Source organism: Leptonychotes weddellii, chromosome 11 (assembly GCF_054177405.1).
Source record: "Leptonychotes weddellii isolate Sample4059 chromosome 11, ASM5417740v2, whole genome shotgun sequence".
NCBI classification, from domain to species: domain Eukaryota; kingdom Metazoa; phylum Chordata; class Mammalia; order Carnivora; family Phocidae; genus Leptonychotes; species Leptonychotes weddellii.
Genome location: NC_138379.1, coordinates 67,611,155 through 67,624,877, shown reverse-complemented (window position 1 = coordinate 67,624,877; position 13,723 = coordinate 67,611,155). Strand labels below are relative to the sequence as shown.

At 34.3% G+C, this 13,723-nt stretch overlaps 1 protein-coding gene across 7 annotated transcripts in view; it reads right to left on the bottom strand.

Annotated features, from left to right (window-relative positions):
- CNTN5 (contactin 5) overlaps positions 1-13,723 on the bottom strand; it is a 1,075,732-nt gene that overhangs the window by 49,237 nt on the left and 1,012,772 nt on the right. For all 7 annotated transcript variants that reach the window (XM_081799059.1, XM_081799056.1, XM_081799055.1 and 4 more), the window contains one exon: positions 11,367-11,516. In XM_081799059.1, coding sequence (XP_081655185.1) covers positions 11,367-11,516 — 150 coding nt within the window. The remainder of the gene's footprint in view (positions 1-11,366; positions 11,517-13,723) is intronic.

The following is a 13,723-nucleotide window of genomic DNA, read 5'->3' as shown; positions in this document are numbered from 1 at the left end:
AAGAAAATTATTAAAAGAAATCATTTTCCAGGCTATCAGTCTGCATTAACAATTTTACACTTCAGCGTTGCCTTTATATCCTTGCATATAGTTTTTAAGTGATATTGATATACTCATAAATAATAAATTCCCTCCCATATATTACCTACTTGGATGAAAGGCTATTAATTACTGGCAGATAGTCAAACAGCATTTTATGTACCAGAAAAACTGTGTGGAATTTATGTTCCACGAGAAAGGAAAAAAAAATTCTCCTTGCACTAGGGAGGTGGGAGAGAAAAGTCTGTGAATATATAATTGGCTCCACTGAAATAAAGACCTTTATTCACCAGGGTCCAAATTGAACAAGAGTTCTTGTCTTGCTCATGCTCATGTAGAAGGATATATATATTTATTTTTATTTTATATATTATTTTTATGTATATAAAAAATTATTCACATGTGGAGCTCACTCTCATGAATTTTCTCAGAATTAAATAGAATTGGATGTTCTTTGTCTCTCATTCAAGAAATCACAAGAAATTCAACTGAGAAAAAATGGTGTTAGAACAATAACTGTGAATATGTCCTAATTTACATAAAGAGCAAACAAATCATTTATTAACTTGAGTTTTTTATTAGTAGTCATAGTTATTGCTAAATATAGACAACCTATGACATGTTAGGTTGTTTTGACACCATGTCCCCAAACCACTGTTATATAGTTCTAGTTCTAAATTTATTTTCTGGTCCATGTATCGGTAAGGCACACAGGACTGGAGCTGGTTTAACTGTATGCATAAAAGAATAGGGATCTAAGTTTCCAAATATCCTTTCAGTGGGTGATCTCAAAGTTCTGAATGTTGTGATCATCAATGCATGGTCAAACAAATATATAAGCAAGTTAATTTGTTGACATGGTGTGACTATGGCTTCTCATAGTACCATTTGTTTGTAAAAAAAAAAAAAAAGGAACACACACACACTTCATATTCATCTCTGACAACTAACAGTTAAATAGTATTATGCATATTATCTACCAGAGCCACCTACTTCATCTATTACATTGGAATCACTAAGTTTAGTCCCTAAACTTAGGATTTTGAATCTTCTTCTCTGAGGATAATTTCCCTATGATCATGGATGTTATGGAAAGACTAGGCACTGAAGATTCTTTTCTATTTTATTCAGCTATCAAACATCACCCAAAATGAGGATGCATGGAACCTTTAACTTAGAGTTGGAGGGTAGGCTGTATGCTCTCTAGTGAGTATCTCTTGAAGGTCATTTAAAAGATATGAGTAGAATAAAATACAAGTGACTATTTGAAGTTGATCTTTTCTTCTGAAGCTTTGGTAATATTGTTCCACAGTCCATTAATGCTTTTATTTTTTAGAAAACATTTTTAGATTTTTCAAAATTTTTAATTTTTTTAAGTAAAAAAAATGAGAAGACACTAGTAAAAAATTTGGTGAAAATTTCTACTTTGAGGAAACAAGAAAGCAAAGTAACACTTTCTATGATGTGATTTGCTTTCCTGTGGGTAATTTCATCATTGCAGTATACATAAATGACCCAGATTAGAAAATTTATTTTATTATTTGAAAGCAGACTTTGAAGTTTTCCTGTTGCTGTTAATTCTTTTCAAGAGAAGTTAGCCCATATCAATTTAATGTAAAGAATAAGATCCTCTTTTTATCACCCTACCTTCAATTTTAATGTACAATAAATGACAAAAAAAGGCATTACAGTTCACTGTGTTTTAATAGTATATGTCTATAAACATCAACTATTCTTAAATTTAAAAGAGCTCACTAGATATAATAGAAACTACTAATAGAAAACTTAAGGCTTCAAAGCCATAGGAACAACCTCAGTGTCCATCTGTGGATGAATGGATAAAGAAAATATAAATGCTAGAATATTATATTTAGCCATAAATGAAGGCATTCTGCTAAGTGAAATAAGCCAGACAGAAAAAAACCAAATACTATATGATCTCACTTACATGTGGGATCTAAAAAAATGGAGCTACTAGAAACAGAATAGATTGATGGTTGCCAGAGGTGGTGGATGGTGGGTGGGGGAAATGGGTGAAGGTGGTCAAAAGGTACAAATTTCCAGTTGTAAGATAAATGTGAAGTTCTGGGCATACCATATATAGTTAACAATACTGTATTATATATTTGAAGGTTGCTGAAAGAATAGATCTTAAAAATTCTTATCACAAGGAAAAAATTATAACTATGTGAAGTGATGGATGTTAAATAAATTTACTATGGAATCACGTCACAATATATACATATATCAAATCATTATGTTGTATACCTTAAACTAATATAGTGCTATATGCCAATAATATCTCAATAAAACTAGAAAAGCAAACAAACAAAAAAGAAATATTAAGGCTTTAATAGCTAGGCATCAGGCATTGTGTTTTGTTATCAGGATCACAATGTGTGCATTGGGTCCTCCTAATTGACTTAAATTTCCTAATTGCATGCAGATGATCAGTGGAACCTGTGGAACCTATGCTGAATTCATTTCCTTTTCAAGTTATCTCTGCAGTCAATACTTCAGAGTCTACTGATTTTATTTATATCCTTTTATTTATAAAACAACGTATTCATGGTATATAGGGATTTGACAATCTTTCAGAGCCCTTGTGGTATAAAAATTCTATAATTCTTGTTAGAACCATGAAATTAATATAATCAAACATCTAATAAATGCTTTCATTGCACTCAGAGAAATACATATTTATTGAAAAACCAAATATATTTTCAATATAATTAATGAAAACCTGATTTAGAATTAAGCAACTAGATGCTTTTTTCCTTTGGTTGGCTACTGATAAATGTCATGAGCTCATTAGCTTATAGAATCAAGTTTACATGCATGATTAATGGGTTAAACTCTGATTCTTTTGAGTTTCTTTCTGAGCAATGCTGTTCCATAAATCGATAATATTATTAACACTTTTCTCACAAGCTGCAAATGCCTTGCTATTTTAGTGCCTTATTTGGCATGTTGAAATGTAGACTATTGTCTCTTCACCTTATGCATTGGAAATATTATAAACACTCAGAGTGACCAAACATTAGTACCTTAGTTTAAGCATGCACGACTTTAAGCCTGAATCTCAAAGAACTCTAAGTATAATAGTTTGAACAAAGTCAATCATGCTAACAACCCATGCTTTAACTTGCATTAAACTAAACAAAAGAAGAGGGGATGAAATTATTTACCAATCTCTTCTTTTTCCTGAAAAACTCTATTATCTATTACAGTAGATGTTTACACAGTTTATTAAATGATAAAGCTTTCTTAGAGACCTGGGAGAGGCCATGTAATTTAAGAGTTTAATGGTAATCCAGCAACTGGTTTGAAAAGAAAAGTGCAAAAGAGTAGGAAGAAGGAAGAGAGGTTGTTTATACAGTAATGGTGGAAGTCGAGAGGGAAATTAATGAACAAATACATTTTTTCCTACCTGAATTGAAGTATTTGGCAAGCACACAAATATTTCAGTTAACTATCATTTAAGTTCATTTTAGAAGATTAGTTAAGTTTAAAGAGTTTCCAAAACAAAAAGTACCAGTGGTGTTTCCTTAAGAGTTCAAATAATGCTTTTACTCAATAAGATATATAAGGTGATATGCACAAATTGAAATGTGTTTTTGTGGGAGTGAGAAAGGTCTGGGCTTGGATCTCAGTCTTACCATTCTAGCTGGTTGGCTAAAAATATTTCTTAACTTTGTTGTCCTTCAGTTACCTAACAGAGATAATAGTACCTACTTTTTAAGGTTATTTTTCAAAATTATTTATTATAGTGCCTGGAACTATAATTTATAAATATTACCTAATGTTATCATCTACTTAGATTTCAAAAAGAAAAAATGGTGAAGTCTTCTATGATAAACATTAGGTTTGTCTTCTATGATAAACATTAGTAAAAGTCCAGCACTGAGTCTATGCATATGTAATCTTGAAAGAGATTTTGAAATCTGAATAATATTGTTTTGATAGTACCATGGGAATTATGCTTTCAGTTTCAGCTCAGCTTGTTTCAATTTGGAAATCTAGGCAATATACCATTTTGATTTACAAAAGAGTTATTTTAGAAAATATAAGATTTCTTGGGGCACCTGGGTGGCTCAGTCGTTAAGCGTCTGCCTTCAGCTCAGGTAATGATCCCAGAGTCCTGGGATCCAGCCTCACATCAGGCTCCTTGCTAAGTGGAGAGTCTGCTTCTCCCTCTCCCACTCCCCCTGCTTGTGTTCCTTCTCTCACTGTGTCTCTCTCTGTCAAATAAAATCTTTTTTAAAAAAAGAAAATATAAGATTTCTCTGATTTATGAATCTTCTCAAATGGCAACAGTCAAAAGTACAAGAGGTTAATATATGCAATAAATGGTGTTTACCTCAACTCATATTCTCTTAGCTTTATTTATATGGGTCCACAGGAAGTAGGAGCAGAGTATTGATAAAATAACTTTTGAATGAGATTTGTTGATGCATGTGGTCAAAAGAGGAGAAGGAAAAAGCAAGAGGAAGAAGGGAGTAGGGAAGGCAGATAACTTGAAATCATTGTTTTTGGGGGAAGTTTAGAATTCCAGCTTTCCTCTTAACTGGTAACCTTGTGCAAGTTTTTAAAACTTTCTAATTCTGTTTTCTCATCTGTAAAATGAGGATAAACACTTCTTGCTTTAGAGGGTTTATGTGACAATTAAATGGTGCAAGTACTTAGCATAGAGCCTGGAACATGGTTCTTGTTTTATCACTGGTTTATGGTATTATGGGGACTAGGAAGATATGAAAAGTCATACTTGAGTGTCTTGCATTTACTCCTGGGTTGACAACTTTTCATTGCCCTTTTATCGTTTATGCTCAAGTCTTCTACTGTTATTCCATCACTTTGCTATTAATCAGAAAAGGACATGCCTAAAAATTAGCCAGATCTCTTTTATAATGGCTTTTCTTAAAATTGCCATCTCTGCCTGCAAAGTGCCTCTGAAAATGGAGACCCATTTCTTGAATATATTTTGTAAAAAAGACTTGCCTGGACTGAAGTAGTTTCATGATTTAAAAATACTGTCTGCTTAGTTTAATAGTATTGTCTTTTAGATTTTCTTAATTATTTCAGTTGAGTGCTAATTTTTTAATATAATATTTTCTTAGAAACATATACTGGAGAGACCTTTAAAAACCCTATAGCTTTCTGTCTTTTCTCTGCACACACCAGTGGCTGACAGCAATGGGTTTTCTAATTGTCCCCTATAAATAATTCTGCCTAAGTCCCATTTGGTCTGGCCTTCAAAGTCCCATTAAATGATGTTTACAAGGCCAATACACATAACCCCAGAGAAAACTAATTCAACCCCATCTTATATTATAATAGTATTTTATTGTGTTTCTTCCATAATTTTTGAACTCAATGAAATTTCCTAAGTAATTATCATGGATAAGAACTGTGAAGACACAAATAAGAACAAAGCAAGATCCTTTCAGAAGTAAAGAGATAATGTACAGTGAAAGAAACTGTAAGAGAAAATTAAATGAGACTTCTTGACTTGAGATAAGTCAGATGTAACCTCAATTGCTAATGTGAGGTTGGCTAGACAAAACCACAGAATTGCTAAAAATCAGAGAAACCAAATTTTATGATCCTTTTCCATTATCCACCTCTAGCTCGTATATATAGGATTTTAGCACAAGGAAGGCTTTGGAAGAAGGTTGTCAGCTTAGTAGATAAATGCGCTATGGCATCTCCTTCCACCCTTAGCTGTTGAAAGAAGAGAAATGAGTGTGTCATTTCCCTCTCAAGCTAAGTGAGAAGAGGAGGAAAACACTGCTGCAGAGAGTACAGATGCTTATGTCTTAAACCCTGGCTGAATGCTGTTGAGCTTTAGAATTTTGTAATATGACCCTGTCCCATGCTATACTACCAGAACAGAGACAAAAATAGCTCTTGAGAACATCCTTGAAAACATAGAATTTGGCAGGTCAGGAATGTGATTACTGTGGGTCAAGTGGACACTGTGGAAGCTAAGTTTAAATAGGCTTATTGGGGATTACATCCAATTAAGCTGCCTGCTAGGGGATAGGATAGTCTCCAAAGAACCCAATGTATCCTGTAAGAGAAAGAAGCAGCATGTGGACAAATACTGTCAGATATTGCACTCAACACTCATGTGAGTATTACAAATTGTACCACCTAAGTAGTTTTATTCTTCTTATCTGGCCTGGGAAGTGCCTGACACAGCAGCTGGAAGGTGAGGGAAGAAGTGAAAAGAAGAAGGAAAAGACAAATCACAGCCCTTGGGTCAGGCCTTTGGGATAGAGGAAGAGAAAGCATGGAGCTGGATGTGAGATTAAAGTTATTATTTAAATTAAAATGGAAGTTTTTAATCCTTGAAAATGAGACTGCCCTAATACCTAAAAGTGCCTTGGATATATATGGTTGGGGCTGAAGTCAGACATCAGATGAAGCGTAATGGAGAGCAATGATGGGAGAAGAATAAAACTATTCTCTGTTTAAATTCTATAGAGTTCAGTCTGTATAGTAAACCAATTACATAACTATGATAGTGCAGAAAGTGCTAAGGCTAGGAAAGATATTTATCTGATTGTCTACTTCATATTCCTATTTATCTGGTCGAGCATTAGTCTATTAAACATAGAAAAAATAGTTTGCCTTGTGTGGCCTGAAATATGTGTGTGTCATTTTCCATTTCAGAGTCAAAAAAGAATGGCAGGTCAGAATACAATGTGTTAAGCAACTGGAAAGCTATATGAATGTGGAACATATTTTTTAAGCAAGTTCTTTCATTTGACACTTATTTTTTTTCTGCTCCTTTTGTCTTGTCTATGCTATAAGCAAAGAAAATGACCACATGTTGGGACAATATCACAATCCACTTATAGACTGATACCTGGCTAGATAACAAATACAGCATGGTAAAACTAAACAGAGATAGAGACAGAGATTTAGAGGAGAGGCATGTTCTGTACTGTGCACCACATTCTGAAAGGCTTTCTTGACTCCCAGGGCATCAGGGAGTACACAGTCTGCAGCAGAGATTTCTCAATAGGAGGGCATCTTGGAGGAGCCAGATGCAAGCCAAGAGACTGGGTGACTCTTACTATATCAACAAAAAGATGTTTAATCTGAAAATATTTCCACAATATGAAAAAAGTGACATGCATGATTATTATTGTTTAAATTTTCATTGAACAAAAAAATAACTCATTAAATTCATGATGATAATGATGATGATGATGATGATGATGATGATGATAATGACAAATGGCTAATAGTAAGCATTTACGATGTGCCAGGCACTATGCTAAGTTCTTTGCATGGATTATATTATTTAATAGAATGAGCCTATGGAGTAGGTTGTGATTCTGTTTCCATTTTATAGGTGAGAAAATTGAGCCTTGAGCAAGGTATATATCTTACCTTATGTTCACTGCTAGTAAACAGCGGGGAACATTAATCCAGATCCGCCTAACTCCAAAACTCAAACTCCTAATTACAGCTAGAAGACAGAACCTTCTTTTCTCTCTTTCTTTCAATCTCAATCTCTCTATATCATCATAATTTGAAATAAAGAACTGCAAATATTGAGACTTATACCAAAAGCTTTGATAATAATAGACATTTTATATTGCAGAGAAGACCAAACCTTTTTAGATAATAGGTTACATTATTTAACTCTATCTTATCTCCTTTTCATTTATCTTTCAACAATTAGCATTATAAATACATAACTTGTAGGATGCCTGGGTGGCTCAGTCGATTAAGCATCTGAATCTTGATTTTGGCTTATGTCGTGATCTCAGGGTTGTGAGATCGAGTTCCCTGTCGGGCTCCACACTCTCTGTGAAGTCTGCTTGACATTCTCTCTCTCCCTCTCCCTCTGCCCTTCCCCCTGCTCATGCATGCGCATGCTTTCTCTCTCTCAAATAAATAAATAAATAAAATCTTTAAAAAATAAATGCATAACTTATGGAATATTAAAGTTCGATTAAATGAGAGAATTACTGTTGTATTCATTTTTACACATTTTTCCATTTCTATTATAGTGTATATTTCAAATTCATTTCCTAAGATGTGATTTTTTTTTTTTCTCTTGAGTGCTCTCTTTTTAAATGATGGAGAAAGCATTTCCAGTACCTAACCCAAAATCATATACTGGTTTGATGATAGTAACACATTTCCAAAATTAAACACAGGGTTCTATCTATTTGTCTATCTATCTATCTATCTATCTATCTATCTATCTATCATCTATCCATCTATATCATTTAACTAAAACTTGTAAGAAAATTGCACTATAAATAAATAGAAATTTACATTAAAGTAAAAAACATATATGTATATTATTATTTTGATATTCTAATAATAAGAAATCAGACTGAACCAATTTATCTTATACTTATTGACTGCTAGGGGTATTTTGATGGCTGTAAAATTCAAAACATACCCTTGAGTAAAATTCAAAATATACCCGAGAGGAAATTGCAAATAAAAATTAACTTTTTTTGCTGTGTGGGAAAGAAATAATTCTAAAGTAAAAATGCTTTACTAAACTTGCCTTGGGATTTAGAATATTCTAGTAAATAGGGGAATCTTAAAGGAACATAAAACTTTCAACTCAATATCTTTTATTTTTTTAAGATTTTCTTTATTTATTTAGTTAACAGAGAGAGAGAGACAGTGAGAGAGGGAACACAAACAGGGGGAGTGGGAGAGAGAGAAGCAGGCTTCTGCTGAGCAGGGAGCCCGATGCGGAGCTCGATCCCAGGACCCTGGACTCATGACCTGAGCCAAAGGCAGATGCTTAATGATTGAGCCACCCAGGTGCCCCATCAACTCTTTTCTCTTACAAGTAGCTCTGTTGATTTTCAGAGATTACTTGGTCCATTAGAACTGCATCATCTTTTAAAATACAGGACATGTACTTAAAAGAGGAAGAGTGTGTCACTTGAGAGGACATCTCAGGATATTTGTGTCCCTTTTAATCTGTGCTGCCTGATAAAACAGGCACAAAACTCAGCACTTGGTTCAACATCATTAGTAGCTCTAGCCCTTTGTGGTACCAAAGTACAAGAAGCATAAAATAGGCAGGACAAGCCTTCCTCAACTTTCAATTTTTCATGCTATTTCTCTTCTCTTCCATGAGATTTTAATGGACTAAAGTATGCCATGTGTAAAGAACTCATGATAAAATGAAGAGGCAGGAACTATATGATCGAAGTAGCTCCTGGAAGAGATGAGGGACAAGTCTTTCAGAATGTATCCTCTGAATGCAATTTAGCATGAAAAGTAGAAGTGTTTTTGCTATAATCTTTTTTAATAGTACAAAGAGATTTGTACTATAAAAAGTCTAAAAGGATTATTCATCCTAAATGGATTATTTATTTTCAAAATGAATATTTATAGAGAGCCTCTGAATTAGACAGTAATCTTTGCCTTTGTTTAAACACAATTAACAATATGCAAAATAAGGCAGTTCTTTTTAGCGTAAGTACTAATATTGGCAGTCATTTCAATATCTGCCTAGTGAGTACATAAAATGAGGAATGACTAACCTGTTACACTCTTAATTAGGGAACACCTGTACACAATGAAAGCATGGCTTATTTATGAATGCATGAAAATCTAACCAGGCAATTAATGTTCAATTTAAAATTCACACTATTGAAAAAGTAGCAGAAAGAACAACTTGTACTAAGCAAATCGTAAAAGCAGAAAAGTTAGATTTTCTGTGAATGCATCTTTCCCAACATATTTAGGCTATTTTATCTTTTATTTTCTTGGTTGCTTAATTTTTATATAGAAATAATTTGAACATTTTTTGTATAGTTATTCCCACTTAGTACAATAAATTAACCATTTGGTATTTCTCTCTCTCTCTCTCTCTTTTTTTTTTTAAAGGATCAGACCTGGTGTGTTTTAGAGAAAGAATCAACTCTTTTTGTAGTTTATTTTAATTATTATAAGCTTTGTTCACTTTGTAAGTCACAAATCACATTTTTTGGTCCAATTCTATAACTATAATACAAAATGGACAATTAATTCTTAGTCTTCTATGTATATGTATCTCTCACCTAGGTACTGGTGTGGATAAGAGCATATGAAGGAAAAAAGAAATATTCCCTTTTAATCTTTCAACAAAAACATATGTAGTTCCAGTGCCAGACACTTTTCTAGGTGCTGAACACTAAAAAATTAGACATAAATCCTCATTCTCAGTGCACTTATATCTTAAGATTACTGAGATTCATTATATCATTGAGTGTAAAAATATTAAAATTTGTTTTTTCCTTCCCTGTATCTGCAATCTACCCCCTTTTCTCTGTTTTCAGATTATTTTCATCAACATTATTGACATTTGCGTTTGCCTAAGCTAATGCCCTATTGAACACTTTTTAATATACAATTTATACAATTTTATAAGGACATAAGAGTTAAATCTCAGTAAAACTTTGTTCAAAGTAGTCAAACATTTTACTAAAATTTTTTCTTTATTTTTCTTTCTCTCGATGCTGGGCAAGATATTTTTTTTTAAAGATTTTATTTATTTATTTGACAGAGAGAGACAGCGAGAGAGGGAACATAAGCAGGGGGGAGCTGGAGAGGGAGAAGCAGGCTCCCCGGTGAGCACAGAACCTGATGTGGGGCTCCATCCCAGGACGCTGGCATCATGACCTGAGCTGAAGGCAGACACTTAATGACTGAGCCACCCAGGTGCCCCTGGGCAAGATATTTTAAAATCTGTTTTAAATAAAGCTGCTAATTCCCTTATGTGACTACTAGAAACATTTTAGAGATACTTCATTCCAAAAGGCCAGAAGGATGCTGTATTTTCCAAGTCAGGAAGCAGACGGATGTTTATTGTGCACATAGATGTCAAGCAGTAGGCAAGTTAAGATGATGCTTGCCTTTGCAGAGTATAATTTATACCAGGTCAGATAGTGAAGTGCAACATAAAGGGTTCTAAGGAAGTTCACTGTAATTACAGCTAATTGTTATCACTGGAGAAAAAGAGGGTGGTCCTATCTATTCTGAATTTTATGGAATTGCTATATTGAATGAATATATAATTAGAAAAAGAAACGGATTCAATTTCATGGTAACTTGAAGATGAGTACTAGGGTTGGGAGGAAATTGAAGCATCTAGATGCATTAGTGGGAATAAGGAGAAAAAGATCTGAAAACAAAATGAATGAATTATTTTAAAGGAAATAATTTTATGATGTCTAGGTAAATGAATCATCAAAAATTATACTAAATAAAGCAAACAACCATGGTTAATTCAACTTGCTTTCAAAGTGATTAGAGGCACGCCAAATTGAATTCTAACTCTCCAAAATTCTTACCTGCTTCATTTGTGCGGATCATTCGAGATGGGGTGCTTGGATCTCCAGTCCCAATTGGATTGGTGGCCACCACTCTAAATTCATATTCCACCCAAGGGTTAAGGTCCACTGCCATGGCTGACTCCATGTCCCCTGTTATGATTTCTGGGACTATGGTGCGGAAAGAGATTTCATGGCATTAGGAGGACTCGGAAATAGTTACAAACGGCAATCAAGAATATCACAGGTACTAACAGAATGAGCAGGTTGATGCATAATTCCTTATTACAATACACATGGTCATGGTGTCACCTCTGGTCTCATTAGTAAAATGAAAATCAATCTTCAGGAAGTAAGCACTTGCACATGTCAAAGATTGTTGTAGTTAATTAGAATTCTTTCATCTCATCTTTATACATAAATTGCTATAACATAACTTGCCATTATGTACACTAAAAATCATTTTGTCAACCCCTCAGCCTCAAATAAGAGGGTAACTAAGTGCTATAATTTAAGCAAATAGTTCTTAAATTTCTAGGGAAATTTCTTGAGCAGTTTGCCTCTTGCAGTTCTGGCAAACATGCTTGGCCACTTGGCAGTTCAAAGCAGCAGATTAAGAATACTCCTCTTTAATTTAAAAACTCCAGTTTGTGGGATCTAAGCAGAAGCTCTGCACTCTTCTTGGAGTGACTTTTGTACAATATTTTGTTTTATTAAGGCATAAAATTGTCAATACAATTATCACAGATCAAAATACTTCTTATATAGTATAAATGCTCTAATCGGGACTGATTTTCTTGTTCACTCATCTCTGCTGTCTAGGAAATATTTCTGGAAGAACATTCTTTACAGGGGTGATAATAGGGAAAAGGGAGAACCTTTCTTATGATGTGCAAAGATCCTCTGGATTTATGTCAATCCTGGATTTTTGTTTAAGCATGGTTGAGTGGGGGAGGCTCTTGATTTGATGACTCAGTGCAGTTTTACCATGACAAGATAGAATTAAATGCATTTGGATTTTACATGAAAATCTTTTTTGAAATGTATCAAGAGAATGTTACCAAATAATCAGCTCCGTGAAAGGTAAATGATCAGAGCATAGGCAGTGTGGGCTGCCTGACAAATCTCATAGCACCGAAAAGCTGATTTTTTTTTTTTAAAGCAGTGAAATGAAGACCTGGAGAAAAGTCTGTCTCTTCTTGCTGCACTGGCAACTGAGCAATCTCCTTGGAGTCTAAGAGATAGGGGGACAAAGGCCACTGTCCAGTCCATAGCTTGGTGAAATGCTGAGTTGTGCCTGCCATACATAAAGGTAGGAAGAAGAGTTCCCCAGACACTTAGCCCTCCCTAGCCCTTAATGTTCACTGTGTCATCAATACTTGTTTTGGTCCACTAAAGACATACCTCGCTGTTTAATTTACATCTGTCAGTCACCTCAATCAACTCCAGACATCTAGGTCATCCCTCATCCCTTTTATTCCAATCCCCATAGAATTCTGCACATTTCCTTTTCTGCCCTAGTTCCCATCCTTCCCTGCTCTGTGAAATCTTTTACTGTGACCTCTGGAATTTATAATCCATTATTAACAAAATCCCCTGAATACTATTTTCTTTCCTGAACATTCTTCCAACATTTACTTTAATAGAAACCTGAATCCCCTATGAGGAACCTTTATGCCTCTTAAGGGGTGGCTCTCTTAAGATATTATAGAGAAGGGTAACCAGTCCATCTGGGTTGTATACACCCCCGCCCATGTCTCTAACATATTTTTTCCATTAGCATATAAGCATGCAGGTATTTTTCCCTCCGAAAAAACAAAACAGAACAAAACTCTCTGAAAATTTCCTCTCCTTCTGGCCTCCATCCAGTTTCTATATAAAATTTTTCAAGTGTTGTTTGTGCTATTATTTGCTGTCTCTACTTATTTTCCTTCCATTTTCTCTTGAACTCACTCCAAACATAAAGGTGGGAAAAAGAGAGTCCACCTTTTAGGCTCTTACCTCCAGCATTCTACCATAACTGCTCCTGTCAAGATTACCAATGTTCTTTATTAATAAAACCCTATGCTTAAGTCTCTGTTGCTCATCTTTTTTGACCTAACATAATTCTTTGATATAGTCATTTTCTTTTCTTTGAAATATTTTTTAAAACTTCTGTTTTCTCTCACCTGACTATGCCTTATCAGTCTCCATTGCTGGTTTCTTTTCATCTTCCAGATGCACCCAGTTCTACTAACTCTTTGGTGATCTTATCTAGTCTCATGGCTTTAAATACCCTCTGTATGTCATGACACCAATATTTTCAGCCATGAACCACCTCCCTAGACTCCAAACTCATTTGTCCAATGGCTATTAGACCTTTCTATTTGGATAGGTTC